The 15724-nt window shown below is 47.9% G+C and overlaps 1 protein-coding gene across 2 annotated transcripts in view; it reads left to right on the forward strand.

The window, feature by feature from the left end:
• The window catches only part of dgat1b (diacylglycerol O-acyltransferase 1b), a 40325-nt gene that overhangs the window by 14891 nt on the left and 9710 nt on the right, over positions 1–15724 (forward strand). For both annotated transcript variants that reach the window (XM_084053614.1, XM_084053613.1), the window contains exon 6: positions 1741–1846. In XM_084053614.1, the coding sequence (XP_083909740.1) occupies positions 1741–1846 (106 nt within the window). The remainder of the gene's footprint in view (positions 1–1740; positions 1847–15724) is intronic.

Here is a 15724-nt window from a genome sequence, read left to right on the forward strand (position 1 = left end):
CATTCAGTCATTTGTGAGTGTCGGTGCACTTTGGGATTTCATTTAAAGGGATATATTATGTATGATGTGTGTTAATGTTTTTTTTTAATAAAATAAAATGCTTTGTTTTTAAAGGTAGAACTCTACATTCTGATTGTAATCATAGCTATTGAGTACTTATTCAGTAGCAGGGGTCTCCCCATCTCTCCAGCTCTTTAGTAAACAAAACATACATACTCGGGTCTGGATACCAATTTTATCCGGTCAGAGGAGAGAACTCTGCGAAGATCATCTATTAGCTTACATTTTTTTTGTATTACAGTTACAGCTGATTTATTTATCACTTTTTTCATCACTTCCATTTTCATCTGTTTATCCTGTATCCTGTTTGAGTTATCCTGATAGGATAAAATTGGTATCGACCTGAAAATATTCTTTTTTGGCAGACCTCTGTTACTTAACAAACACTAGTCTATTGCAATGATTGCTATCAGAATACACAGTAGAGCTATTTAACACTTACTTTAACAAAATAAATATCACACTAAAGTTTTGGGGAAACTCAGAGTGCTGTCACAGTTTCTGTTGGCTTCCTCAGATATCTCCCTGTCAGAGTGCTCCTCAGACCTCCTTGAATGGCTAAAGGGCAACTTGGCCTATATTTAACCCATTAGGACCTGAGGCCGATTCTACAAATGCCTTCTAAATCAGTAGTTCTCACACTTTCAAGATTTAAAAAAAAATGATCAAAAATAGCAGACGTACAAGCTTGCAGTGCGGCACGAAGTGGCGCGCTCTGAGCTTGTATATCTGCTATTTTTGAATAGCCAGCACAAAAATCTAAAATGACCCGGCTCTCCCGGTTTTAATGGGTTAACCTGAATCCTATTGTTCTATTGTGAGGAGGACAAGAGAAAATCTGACTTAACACTTCCCAAAGCATTCTGGGTCTCCAGAGTGGCGAGCTCTCGAGAGTCGAGACCCACAATGCATTGTAAAGTGCTATGCCAGATTTTCAAGTTCCTCCTCAACAATAGAACAATAGGATTTGGGTTAAAAATAGGTGGTCGCCCTTTAAAATATTAATGAATGGTGCCAATTGAATCAGTAACATTTTCGCTGCCACGTGCAAGAACATGTTTACCTTATTTGAGTAGACATTATGAAGGTGAACAAACTTTAAGGCCTTACACAGTTTACAACAGCAGCCTTAAAGAAGTAGTTCACCCAAAACATTTTTTATTTTCTATCAATTACAGTCCATGAAGCCTTGAATTCATGGAGGTTTTTAGTTTGTCGCGTTCCTAAGCCAATAATTTGATGACCGGCGGAGTCTCCGGTAGTCTCAGTAGGAGACTCAAAGAGTCTCCTACTGAGTCTCCTATTGGCTCAGGAATGCGACAAAAACAAAAAAAATCAAGGCTTCATGGGGTGTGTAATTGATAGAAAATAAGTCATTTTTTTGGGTGAACTACTCAGTTAACCACTTGAAGCCCAGCATCCATATTCTGGTTGGAACATTAGCCAAGAATAGCTGATCTACACGCTCACAATTGTGCTATTTAGCTATTTTTTAACAAAGAGATTTGCTGTAGAGGTAAAAAAATAAAAATAAAAGAGCGTACCAAGTAACATTGCAGTTCAGGTCTGTTTGACTAAGTCTAGAGGGTTTAAGTGGTGAAAATATGCATGGGCAGACAGAGAGTAGTGGAGTACATAGTAAGCAGTCTGGTAACCATTACCCTCCTCTTCTCTTCTCAGGGTTCGTTCAGTGAGCGTGCGGGTCTTCTGGTCCACTGTGTCAACCTGTCAATCATCCTCAGCTTCCCTGCTGTGGTGGTACTCTCGGTCCCTTCCACGACTCCAGGTAAACACATTGGACACCCATTGGACCAATCACAATGCAGCAGTTTACTGTACTAGTGGTAATTTGCACTGGCGCTTTGCTTGACTGAAACATGGTCTTTTAGCAAAGCACCTAATGAGCTTCTGGACTGAGTTAGTGAACCCTAGCATCCCTACTCTGGGGCTAACATTCGAAAAAATTATGAAAAAATAATTGCGATAATCTCAAATAATTGCGATTAGACGAAGATGTAATAATTGTGACAGGCCTACTGGCAACATGTTGTGAGCTTATAGGTCGGCTATTTTGGGTGGGAACATTTGGACAGACCAAAAACAGGAGGGGCCTAGTATTAGAGCCCTTGGGTAATCTGGTCAACTAAGTATAGGATTCAAATGGTTAACTATCTATACTCATAACCAGCTAACATTTCACCTTCATAAACGGGACAGAGCATCACTTTGCCCTTCAGAGAAACAGCTGGCTTGTTCCTTATAGTGCAGTAAAAAGAAATCTCTCTCGCACAGTGTCATAATGGGAGTGTGTTAGTGCTTATGGAATCAGTTGGTCGTGACTGGATTGCACCCAGTTGGCTCTGAAGGGAGATGAGACGGAGGAGCAGAGCGGAGCAGAGGGAGGAGAGGGAGCGGAGAGCTGCCAACGCAGGCGTGGTTTAACCCATTCAATCCGGGAATGCATCTGTGTCATTTTAGATTTTTGCTATAACCATTATTTTATAGTTTGGTTATCAAATAAAAAAGAAAAAATAGCAGATATACAAGCCCATAGAGCGGCACCGAGTGCCGCGTTATGAGCTTGTAGATCTGCTTTTTTTTATCGTGAAAATGTGTGCAAATCTTTGAATATATATATATTTAAAGCGAACATTTGTAACTCAAATCTTTTCTTCTCGTGGGGGTCCCTGGAACTAAATATTTTGAGATGGGGGTCGGCGGCCAAATACTACATATCATTTTGGGGCTCCTTGACATGAAAAGGTTTGAGCACCACCGATGTAGCAACATTTTTCAGAAACCTGTCAGGATTTAGAATACATTTGTTGGTGCGCTCCCGGATTGAATGGGTTAAAATGACGGGTCGTCCAAGGGTCAACCTCCTCGTGTGTTCATCAGGTTGCCTGTCAGACAACAGGCAGCCCTCACTAAATATGAACAGACAGCTAATGATCATACTGCATACGAACTGTACTCTACACATTATTTTACTGTATGCGAAGAATTAGGACTGGCCGATATAGACACAATCAAACATATTTTATTTTATTAAATATTTTTACCTCTATCGATATTGTGACTATAATATGGTATTTCTTAATTATTCCAAAAATAGCATATCTGCAAGCTTACAATGCTTTGATACATTGTGAGCTTGTAGATCTGCTATTTCTTGCTATTTTTTAAAAGATTTAAAACCAGGAAAAAAGACTTATGCCATATCATGATATTACGATATCTAAAATCGTAGACCAAATCTGGCCTCATATCACGATATCAATATAATATCGATATATTGCACAGCCCAAAAAATAATAATTACAAAAAATACAGAAAAGGGTCATTATGAATATGTAAGATGAATTTACTGTACATCACAGAAGTGATTGACTATGCAGTGTAGAAGTCATATGAGCCAGCTGGCAGGTCACAGCCTGCATACATACTGCGGTTGTGTTGGACTGGCCAGCTTTCAGCCATCAGTCAGCCTCTTCCACTAATCTGCTGCCCACAGCGTAGAGGTAAAAAGTTGCAGCTTCCACCGAAGGCCGTTAATGTATGGACTCTGCCAATGTGCCTCGTCATGAACTTGAAAACTTGTTTCGAATTTGTATAACACCAAGGTCACACCTGTCATTTAGCCTCTAAAAAAAAAAAAGACACAGCAGGGGCTTCATGTGTGTCATTAACATAATATATTTAGCTTGGATAACAGCAAGACGTTGGCATAGGTTCATTGCTTGGACCTTCATTTTGAAGGGACACTATAGCACTTTTTTGATGTTGCATTTCAGTTATTTATTGATGGTTACGGTAGTCTATAGCAGTGGTTCTCAAGCTGTAGGAGGTATTGCAAGTGGGCCTCAAAATAATTAGCAAAACACCAAGGTTTGAATGATAATAATATAACATTTGTATTAAAAAGTTACACCAATAAATAACTTAAAATATACTACGTTGAGAACCACTGGTCTATAGAAATAACAATTTACAATACAATCCATATGAACGTCCCCTTCCTCTCTGTTTAAAGGAGTAGTTCACCCTTATTGTCTATCAATTACATACCCAATGAAGCCTTGAATTCATGGAGATTTTCTGTTCTTGATGCATTCCTGAGCCAATCATTTCTTTTTTTCTTTTATTTAGAGTAGCCAAATATTTTTTACCCCCTTTTTCTCCCCAATTTAGTTGTTATGCCAATTGGTTCCTCCCCACACACATTTCTGTGTTGTCACTACTGTCGTATCCTACTGACTCATCAGAGCCCCCACCGGGAGGACGTCCTAGAGCCTTCACCCTCCCGCCGACAGCTACCACCGCAGCCCGTAGGATTACGTGCAATGACCAATATCACCCTCCCCGTTTCGCTTCCCTCCCCCAAACACGGGCCAATTGTGTTCGCATAGACGCCAGTCAATGCCGAATGCACTATGGTGGATTTGAACCCACAACCTGGTGGTGGGCAGGGACTTTACCACTGCGCCACCCGAGCGTCCTGAGCCAATCGTTTGATGACCAGGAGGAGTCTCAGTAGGAGACTCTTTGAGTCTCCTACTGAGACTCAGCCGGTCATCGAATGATTGGCTCAGGAATGCGACAAAAACTAAAACATCTCCATGAATTCAAGGCTTCATGGGGTGTGTAATTGATAGAAAATAAGTAATTTTTTGGGTGAACTACAATTCCCATGATGCATTTCGTGGCCAAGCACAGGCCTGGCATGACCCTATAGGGCCCCATATGGACACATGTGGTTACATTTGTACACTCTCTGAGTTAACACCAGGGATTTTACTGTTTGCTTTCAAATACATTATATTGAAAATATGATGCTGTGGTACTTATTCTTAATGATTTTAACAAGACCTTTGGGGTGTCAACTCTCCAAAAGCCTCTCCTCTCCTCTCCTCTCCTCTCCTCTCCTCTCCTCTCCTCTCCTCTCATCTGCTCTCTCACTGGGAGGTGAGGCAGTAGAGGAATCGGTCCATCTGTCTGTCTGTACTGAGCGCCGCTGTTTACACAGGAAGGGCAATGACAGAGGGCAGATGTACAGTGTGTGTGTGTGTGTGTGTGTGTGTGTGTGTGTGTGTGTGTTTGGGCGCTGATGAAGGCTTGTTGATTAATGTCTGCCTTTGAATGACAGAGCGAAAAGTTAAAGACAGCTTGTATTAGGGTGTGTGGAGACAGGCAGATCGGGGGCAAGACAATGTGTGTGTGTGTGTGTGTGTGTGTGTGTGTGTGTGTGTGTGTGTGTGTGTGTGTGTGTGTGTGTGTGTGTGTGTGTGTGTGTGTGTGTGTGTGTGTGTGTGTGTGTGTGTGTGTGTGTGTGTGTGTGTGTGTGTGTGTGTGTGTGTGTGTGTGTGTGTGTGAGAGTCAGACAGACTATTGGCAGTCCCTGGCTCTTCCTCACACTCACTCAGCCTCCAAATAATAACTAATAATTTTGCATAGACAAAAACACTTAACTCGTCTCTATTTATACAACTAAAGCATTCTGTAGCTCCAGCCAAAGTGGAATCCATGAATAATAATCAGTTTATTTGTTGAACATTTTAATGAAGACTTCTTGTGGGTGCTGTTGGGAAGTTTTTGGCCACCTTCTCTTGGCGTTGTTTCATTTGTTCTCTTTCAAAAGTCTGCTGCATGAGGCTTATTATGATTTCTTGTGAGAAATAAGGAAATGTGCTCCAACACAAACCAAACCAGATCTTTCTTTTAACCACCAGAACCACAGCATGCCTATTCTGGGGTGAACATTCGGCAAAAAAGAGCTTGTAGATTGGCCATTTTTGGTGAAGAGATTTGTTGTAGAAAGAAAAAATAGTAGGCTACAGTTTCTGTATAACTGAAGGCTGTTTCACTAAGACTAGAAGATTTAAGTGGTTCATTCTGGCTTTAGAGTATGCCATCATAGTCCGATAAACGTCAGTAATATTGTATTGTGAAAACCATGCATACATATTTATGCTGTCGGGACCAGAGAGACATTATACACAGTAAAGTATTCTTTTAACCCTAAGATGGTGGCCAGGAGCCATTTCTTCTCTCAATGTTAAATGAATGCTTACAGATACTGTATTGTGATAGGCCAAATATTGGCCCATATAGGCCTAACGTCGATCTCTAATAAAGACTGTAGCAGACTTCTTTTCTTATTTTTTAAGACATCATATCAGTAAGTGAATGTCATGTAAAACAGGATGCTGGTGGCTACGAGTAACTCTGAAAACAGACTGAAATGAAGGTGGTGCAACAGTGTAGGATTGCAGTGCAGCAAGCCAAGCCATGTCTCAATATCTGCTAAGACAGAGCGACATAGAGAGAGTCTAGTGTGTGTGTGTGTGTGTGTGTGTGTGTGTGTGTGTGTGTGTGTGTGTGTGTGTGTGTGTGTGTGTGTGTGTGTGTGTGTGTGTGTGTGTGAGAGAGTGTGTCACCAGAGAATGTGCACGTGATGCACGCGAGCCCCGCACACATGCACTTATAGATCCAATCCTATTTTAAAGCTTGCGTATGCGGGGCTCAAGTTAACCGTGTGCCTGGTGTAGCCGGTATCATTGATATCAATTGGATCTTTGAAAAGCCTGGTGTAGTCCGGGCGTAAGATGGTTAACGTATGAGACCTACTGTGGTCTGATGCCATGTATACCTTGACCTTTGCCTATTTACTGTACTGGCATATTGTTTGTGTGCATGTGCGTGTGCTCTGTACACTACACCACTCACTTAGTGTATATCGTTGCTGTCGGGTGGAAACCTTATATGTCCAAAACCGTTGCTTTTTTATGTATTTATTTATTTTCTCTTTTTTAATAGTGAAAAGTGTAGATCTACAAGCTCACAACGCATCACATCGCAACGCGCTGTGAGCTTGTAGATCTGCTATTCTCATAACTTTGGTGTGACACTCTTGTATGATGAAGTAGTGCATTACATTACAAACACAAAAACATAAAAGTGTAGACATTTCGAGATACAAGGTTTCTGCCCGACAGCAACGACATGCTATAAATGCTGACCCTTCCCGCTCACTTAGGTCAGCTAACACAGAAGGCTGTTGGAGCCTTCCCTGGAACACTCCATATGTCCTAGACCAGTGGTTCTCAAACATTTTAATTTCAAGGACTACCATACAAACCTGTGAGGGTCTATTTGGAACCCCCTCAAGGAGCCCTGAGGGTCCCTGGACCCCACTTTGAGAACCACTGTCCTAGACTCTTCTTCCTGGCTCCCAGACTGTAGAATAAACTCTCTCTTGCACTGCAGACTCATTCTCCAATTTCTGCTGCAGTCTTTGATTGCTTTATGTTTTTGTTGACAAAATGCATCACCATTTGTACATATCTGTCTTATAAATCACAAAAAAAAGATCGAGAGGTTATGTCCTTTGTTGTCCTTTATGCGGGTATGGGAAGCAGAGACATACAGAAGAATAAAATCTATAATAAATACATTCATACAATTTCAACCTACTAGACAAGTAGTAAAGTACTATAGAACATGGGTACTGTAAATCAGTGGTTCTCAACTTGTGGGCCGGGGCCTACTGGTGGGCCTTGAGGATATTGCAAGGATAATTGACAAAAACACAAAGATTTGAATGATGTGTGTAAAAACCTTGAAAAATGAGTTTTCATTGTGATACCGCTAAATAGGAACTAGAGGTTACGTAGGTAACCCTGGTTCTTTTAGTTTAGGAGTGAGGCACTCACTATGGGAAACAGCGCCATCTGGCGATGCAACAGAGCTACACAATACGCTCCCGGGGCCCATTTCATTGGTCTAGAGGGTATGTCACGTGTCCGGCTGTCCCTTCCCCTTTCCGGACATATAAGGCCCGGTCGTGACGTAGTACTTCCTCTTACCACAGGTCCTCTGTTCGCAGTGGCGAAACAAAGGGGTGTTTGGTGAGTGCCTCACTCCTAAACTAAAAGAACCGGGGTTACCTACGTAACCTCTAGTTCTTTGTCGTTTTGAGTCGTGAGGCACTCACTATGGGATCTATAAACCCCCCGGAAGCGTTAAAAACATTCAATCCCTGAAAAACCGCACATGCCCCCTCCGGCCCAGGGGCCCGCACACAGCGGGGCCCCAGCCTCCGGGGCGTCCAGACCCACAGGGCCTGGACGCGGCACAAGGAAAGATATACAAGAGACCCTGACAGACCGAAGTCTGCCTTATTCAGCTAATAGAAGACAAGGTCCGTCACCTACTAACCTTAAAACAAGGGAACAGGGCCCCCTGCTCCCGAGGGCTAACAGCTCGTTAGCCCCCCGGGAGCACATCAGGAGGAGAAAGGCACCTCAAGTAGATGAGGCTGCCACGCCCAGGACTGCGTGCGCCACCGAGGAAGCCGCCACGTCCAGGCTGTAGAAAGCCGCAAAGGTCGAAGGAGACGACCAATTAGCGGCCGTGCAAATCTCCTGGACCGAAGCCCCCCTAGAGAGGGCCCAGGAAGCAGCCAAACCCCTAGTCGAGTGCGCCCTCAGTCCAACAGGTACCGGGGCGCTACTGCTAGCATAGGCGAGCTGTATGGCTTCGACTATACACCTGGAAAGCGTCGGCTTAGCGATCGCCTTCCGCTGGTCACCTCGGCCGTAGGAGACAAACAATTGTGTTGACGACCTACTGACCCTAGTCATCTGACAGTAGAGCCTCAGGGCCCGCACTGGACAGAGACAATGCAACCGTTCATCCTCCGCCGAAGCGAAAGGGGGTGGATGAAACGCCACCAACTCGACCGGAGCCGGTGCCACCACTCCGGTCTTGGTAACGAATGCCAGGTTCGGTTTCAACAGAACCCTCCTGCCATCACCCGAGAACCTCAAGCACTCCGAACTCACCGAGAGTGCATGCAGGTCACTGACCCTTTTAGCCGTAGACAGGGCCACCAAAAGGACCGTCTTAAGGCTCACTAGCTTGAGGTTCACCGTCTCAAGGGGTTCAAAAGGAGGGAGACAGAGTGCATTCAACACCACTGCCAGATCCCAGGCCGGAAACAGAGGCCTGTTAGTCGGCCTGGCCCGTCTGGCGCCACCCATGAAGCGCCGCACCAGAGGGTGCTTGCCAACCGTTCCGTAACCTTCGAAACCTTCATGGCAGGCGGCGATGGCCGCCAAGTACACCTTGACCGTCGAGAAGGTCAAGCCCTGATTTAACCTGCTCTGCAGGAAAATAAGGACGCTGGAAACGCTTGGAAAGCCACCACCACCGGTGACTGTACCTGGCACCATGACACAAAAACATTCCATTTGATGTCATAGGCAGCCCTCGTGGATCCGGCCCTGGCTCCCTGAATCGTAGCTACCACGTCAGGGGGCAGGCCGCACGAATCTAGGTTGGCCCTCTCACGGGCCAGACCCACAGGTCTAGGTCCCTGGGGCTGGGGTGGTTGATCTCGGTCCCTGCCTGCATCACCAGATCCGTGATTGGAGGAAGGGACCAGGGTTCGGCGTAGAGTAGAGGAGTTATCTCCGATCTCCACACGCCCCATGCCGGAGCCACCAGCAGTACAGTCAGGCCTTGGAGCCTGACTCTCTCCAAAGTTGGGAGGATCAACTCCAGCGGCGGGAATGCATACAGCAGTTCCCTCGGCCAGCTGTGAGCCAATGCGTCCAGTCCCAACGAGAGGTCCGCTGTCCTCACCGAGAAAAAGCGAGAGCACTTCGCGTTCTCTGCTGAGGCAAATAAATCGATCTGTGGCCGGCCGAACCTGGTCCAAATCTGGCGCGCTATCTTCGGATTGAGTGACCAATCCGAGTACCGAAGCCTGCCTCTGGACAGCAGGTCCGCCCCGCCGTTCTGGAGGCCCGGGACGTGGACCGCACAAACCGACAGTAGGCGTGAGTCGCACCACATCGTCAGCTCTCGGGCCAGGTTGTCCAACACTCTGGAGCCCAGGCCTCCCTGTTTGTTGATGTAGCACATGGTCGTAGTGTTGTCCGTCCTGACCAGGACATGGCAACCGCTGATGCGCGCCTCGAACCGCTTGAGCGCGAGAAACACCGCCATCAGCTCCAGGTAGTTGATGTGGGCCAGTCTCAAACTGTGGTCCCACACTCCCCTGGCTGCACGACCCTCGTGGACGGCGCCCCAACCAGACATGCTGGCGTCGGTCGTGACAACCTTCCGTGAGATCACAGCACCTACTCTGACACCTTCTGACAGAAAAAGTGCGCGTGACCATGGTTCGAGTGCTTCCATGCAGCGTGGAGACACTAGAACCTTCCGAGACCCCATGGTAGGTGGAATGTTGAGATCCCGCACCCACCGCTGAAAAGGTCTCATAAATAGTCTGCCTAGGCGGACCAGGTGTATGGCTGAAGCCATGAGCCCCGCCGCCTGCAAGCACAGCCTGTACGTGATTTTCTTCCCTACTCGAAAAGACCTCACACAGGCTAGAAAACTGTCTATCCTCTCCCTGGATAGACGTGCCATCAGCGTGTTCGAATCCAATGCAATCCCTATGAAAGAGGTTTGTTGACATGGAGTCAGCACGCTCTTCTGAAAGTTGATGGTGAAACCCAGTGACGTCAGATGGGAGATAGCTATCTCCGTGTGTCTCGTCACCTCCTGGCTGGAGCTCACTGCCAGGAGCCAATCGTCGATATACGTCGCCAAGCGTATTCCCTGCCTCCTCAAAGAAGCTATGGCCGCCTGCGTGCATTTCACGAAAACACGGGGGCTCAGGGACATTCCGAACGGGAGGACCATGTACTCGTACACCCGCCCCTCGAACCCGAAGCGCAGAAATTTTCTGTGCGGTGGGTAAATGGGAATGTGAAAATACGCGTCCTTCAGGTCTATGCTGGTCCACCAGTCGCCCTGACGCACCGTGCGTAAAAGCGTCGCGGTCGTCAGCATGCGAAACTTGAATTTCGTTTTTTGTTTGTTGAGACCTCTCAGATCCAGTATGGGTCGTACACCCCCCCCCCCTTTTTCTTGACCAGGAAATATTTCGAGTAAAAACCCAGGCGTTTCTGGTCGGGAGATAGTTCCCTTATGGCGCCTTTGTTTAAGAGGGAGAGAACCTCCTCTCGTAACGTTATCGCCGCTGCGCCTTTTGCGCTTGAGAAAACCACTCTGTCGTTCATAGGGGGTTTCGCGGAAAACTGCAATTTGTACCCTTTCTGTATGGTGCGTAGCACCCAAGGAGACGGGTGGCAATCTTTCCATTGCGTTAAACAACGAGCTAGGGGGTTGTGGGGGGTTGATTGTGTCACTCGTCCCAACAACCGTCTAGTCGTTGTCATGGAAACTAGTGACGTGGCCGATCGTACTGGTGGGACCATACGCGAGGCGCCCGCCAGAGACAGTGTAGGCATTATCTGACTGACTGGGAGATTCGAGGAAGTCACGTGACTCCGCACGTGGTGCAACCCTGACGTCAATCTCTGGACTACAGTTGTAGTTCTTTTGTTTACCTCCCGCGCGGCCATCTTGTGAGACCCCTTCACTAAAATGGCGTTCTGGCGCCCTCTCCTGGATGGGAGATATGGATGGTGAAACCGGCGTGACCCCTGTGCCAAGGTGCAACTTGGGCGCCCTCTGGCGGACAAAGGTGGCACTGGTTTCACCACTGAATTTAATACCTGCATTGGTGTGGATATATTCAGTAGGTTTGTCCCACAAGTGTTCGGGAAACCGAGAACCGGGTTTCCCGAGCACTGTGGGCTCATAGGGGGACCACCGAGAACGGGGGGCCGCCATATAGGTGGCACCCGTTCTCCCTGGTCCATATGCGGGGTCGAGAAAAGACAAGGTTTTGTAACTTGCAACAAATTTATTGGAACAATTACAGGGTATTGCACAACAGACCTTACAGAAATGTTCGACATTTTTCGCTGTTTGGCTGATGAGGGGTGGTCCACGACTCTGTCCTCTAGGTGCAAAAAGGGGTCCCTGTCTCTTCCCCGCGGGGGTCCGCGTAAATCCAGGCTGACCGAGCAGCTCTGGGTGGAGCGGTTGGCAGTGCTGTGTGTCCTCCCGTGCTTGCCTGACACTGGGAGGAACAGAGGGGCAAATGTCACTTTCCCTGCCCGCGACGGGAGCGGTTGGTGCTGCGACGTGGTGCCCGGGCAGTATTGCTCGTGGTGCGAGAGGTTCGAGGCCGAGCACCGGCCTCCTCATGTGTCCTCTCCCTGGATGTGCCCGATGAGGGTGTGTCTGGGGGGCGACTTGACCTGGACTGGCGAGAGGAGGAGCGCCCACCTCTTGTAGCAGGTCTCTCCCCACGAGGTCTGGAGCTGGAGGAGGAGGCGATTGGTTCGAAGACTCCTGAAGCAGCCTCCTGAGTTGATTTTCTCTCATCAGTGAAAGATTTTATGAACTTGGCCCCGTCCTTGAAGAGGTTTTCTGGGTCCAGGACGAGGGTCAAGAGCTGCTTTCTGGCCTCCTGGCCTGCCTCGCCTGGGAAGTGGACGAGGTCCAGCCACCTGGTGCGCTCTTGCCAGGCGCAGAGGTCCAAGGACCGCCCCGACCACTCAGTGGAGTGCTTGTTGAGCTGAATGATCAGCTGCATCACCAGCTCAATCTCCTCGGCGTGCTCGCCCAGTGCTGGCTTCAGGTCCTGGAGCATCGAGCCCTGGAGAAGCGTGCTGGCGTTGAGGTTCCTGGCGACCGTGCCGATCGCCTTGTAGGACCTCGCTGTGGCTCCTGAGGCAGCCTTCTCCTTCGGCTGCGTGAAGGTGGGCTTGGAGGTGAGGGAGACACGTCCCGTGCTCATTCCCCCCAGACTGGTGGCTAGAACTGAGTCCATGGGAGGAAGGCTGAGCCCCAGTCCTTCCTTACCAGCCACGCTGATGTCAAAGTGCAGCTTCTCGGGGTCAGAGTGGTCCTTCCAGGAGGACTGGAGAGCCTCCTTGAAGCCCCTGGCCACTGGCAGGTTTCTGATCCTCGGGCGGCGAGGTTCAGGGGCGGCCATGCCCGGGAAGGAGGGTGCAGCTGCAGAGGTGGAGGCTTGTGGTTCCTCTATCTGGAGCTGCTGACCGCATCTGAGTACCGCCCGCTCGAGAGCTGTGGCGACAGAGAGCTTGGGCTTTGGGACCTCACCAGCCAGGTCCAAGGGGGCCTGGAGAGAGAGAGAGAGAGGGAGAGAAGAGGGGTGGGGGGTGGAGGAGTTGGGGGAAGCAGCCTTGCTTCCTCTTGCTGGGCTCAGCATGGTGACGTCAGACGAGTCCTGGGCGCAGGGAAGAGCCTCGACATCGTCGTCGTCGCCTTCCTCCTCCTCCTCCTCCTCGCCGAAATCGTCTTCCTCGAATCCGTCCTGGCTGTAGACAGTAGATCGTCTTCCAGCTGCAGCGCGCCACTGGAGAGAAACACATGGGGTGGGGGGGTTGGGAGAGGTGGGCTAGCCAGATGCTGTTGGGGTTGAGATCCAGCTCCCAAGGCAGCGGGGGTCGCCGGTTGTCCCATGTGGCCCTGTGAGACGTTAGCTCCACTGTTCACAGGGCCCGGTGCAGCAGGAGGAGGCATGAGTATTCCAGCGGGGCGGTGTGAGCGGTGAGAACCACCATTCGCATCAGCTGGGGTCGGGATGGGGGGGCGGGAGGGTCGTTGGTGTGCTAGGCGGGTGCCGCTAGCATCACCGGCATAGGCCCTAGCCTGACCGTATCTGGCGCGTAAGAACTTCTCCGAGTACCGGGAGCAGCCGTCGCAGAAGGACACGGGGTCGGAGAGCGCGTTGAAAGCATGCGCAACCCCAAGACATGCAACACAAATAGTGTGCGGGTCGTCTCCATCAATAGTGGCCGAGCAGTCGGGGAGTCCGCACTGTCTCGCTGGCATAGGGCCCTGGTAAAACGGGACGCCTCTGAGGCCTTTTTTAGGAGCTGTCATCGTGAGGTGAGGGGAAAGCTAAGCTAACGGCTCTCTAGTTAGCAACTAGCGGCTAGGAAGCTAATAGCAGCTAACAGTGGCTAAAACGCCGGCTCACCACGATGTAGAGAGTTGTTTATAGTTTGTAGAAAAACGAATCCTGGTGCGAGAGAAAACCTGTGGGTGACTAATCCGAGTCTCCGCTTTGAGGGTTAGAGCTGGTTTCTCTCAAATTCCGATAAATCCGTCGATAGAAGTAGTTTTCAGTTTTTAAAAGCGTGTAGCCTTGTAACATCTGCGAACAGAGGAACTGAAGAGGAAGTACTACGTCACGACCGGGCCTTATATGTCCTTCCGGAAAGGGGAAGGGACAGCCGGACACGTGACATACCCTCTAGCCCAATGAAATGGGCCCCGGGAGCGTATTGTGTAGCTCTGTTGCATCGCCAGATGGCGCTGTTTCCCATAGTGAGTGCCTCACGACTCAAAACGACAAAGAACTTAAAGTATACTATGTAATTTCCATTGATACAGGCCGGAACACTATCGATTGATATAGCATAACATTCTCTGAGAATGCACGCGGCCCACCCATCTGACAGTTAAGTGGTCAGATGGGTGGGCCCTGATCCAGAAAAGGTTGAGAAGGTTAAGAAAAGGTTGAGGCTGTAAATGGAACGCGTTACGACTCAACTAACTGATGGTTAGACTCACCTCTTCAGACTCTTCAGTCTAGGGTTGATGTTTATTCTGCTTACTCTGATCTTGAACTTGTAAGTCACTTTTAGAAAAGCATCTGCTAAATGCCTACATTGTAAATGTGTGTGTGTGTGTGTGTGTGTGTGTGTGTGTGTGTGTGTGTGTGTGTGTGTGTGTGTGTGTGTGTGTGTGTGTGTGTGTGTGTGTGTGTGTGTGTGTGTGTGTGTGTGTGTGTGTGTGTGTGTGTGTGTAAATCGTGCATTTGTGTCAGCCATTCACTGACTGTGTGCAGTACTGTATGTCTGTCTACCATATGGTTTCTATTGATAAAGTCACCGTAGGCAGAGCACTTGCACAGCCTTTTGTGTATCTGCATGTGTTTGTGTATTTATTTACTGGCAAAGAAATGTTGATTAACCTCACATCAAAGCTTTTTACACACACACGCACACACACGCGCGCGCAGTGGTAAACAACATTAGAACTATAGTGTTGTGTCCTTGGCATATTTACACTGCTTGTACTGAGTTGAGATGATTTATTTCTCTGGATTTACTTTGTTCTCTGTTTATGATAAAATGATGACCTCTCACTCGATCTCTCTCTCTCTCTCTCTGCTTCCCTCTTTCACTCTTCACCACTCTTATCTCTTCTCCATCCCCTCTCCTTTGTCCTTCCTCTCTTTTCTCTCTCTCCCGCTATCTTTTCTCCTTTTATCTTCCCCTCATACCCTTACGGCTAGACAATTAACCGAAAATATAACAAAACCAATATTTAGAAAAAAAATTAACCGGCGTATAACTGAATAATAGAGAAGCACGTTTTTTCAATATATATATTGTTTTCTTACATATGAACAAATCAACTTTTTTTCAATAATCAACTAAATTGATAAGTATGATTAACCACTTTACCGTCTATTATACTTTATTGTACAATGGTGGTGTACAAAAGTAGCAGATCTACAAGCTTGTAGGTCTGCTACTTTAGCTTTGTTCAAACCTTTGCCTCGATCATAATCTAGGCAAGGGTTTGAGCTTTGAAATAATCATGATATGGATTTGAAGTCATATCGTCCCTCTCTGCTTGTCTCTCAGTAGGTTTGTGGGTCATTGTCTACAGCTACATAAAAGATTCTTTAATCAAGTAG

This window comes from Gymnoscopelus microlampas (genome assembly GCF_963454915.1).
Source record: "Gymnoscopelus microlampas genome assembly, chromosome: 3".
NCBI classification, from domain to species: domain Eukaryota; kingdom Metazoa; phylum Chordata; class Actinopteri; order Myctophiformes; family Myctophidae; genus Gymnoscopelus; species Gymnoscopelus microlampas.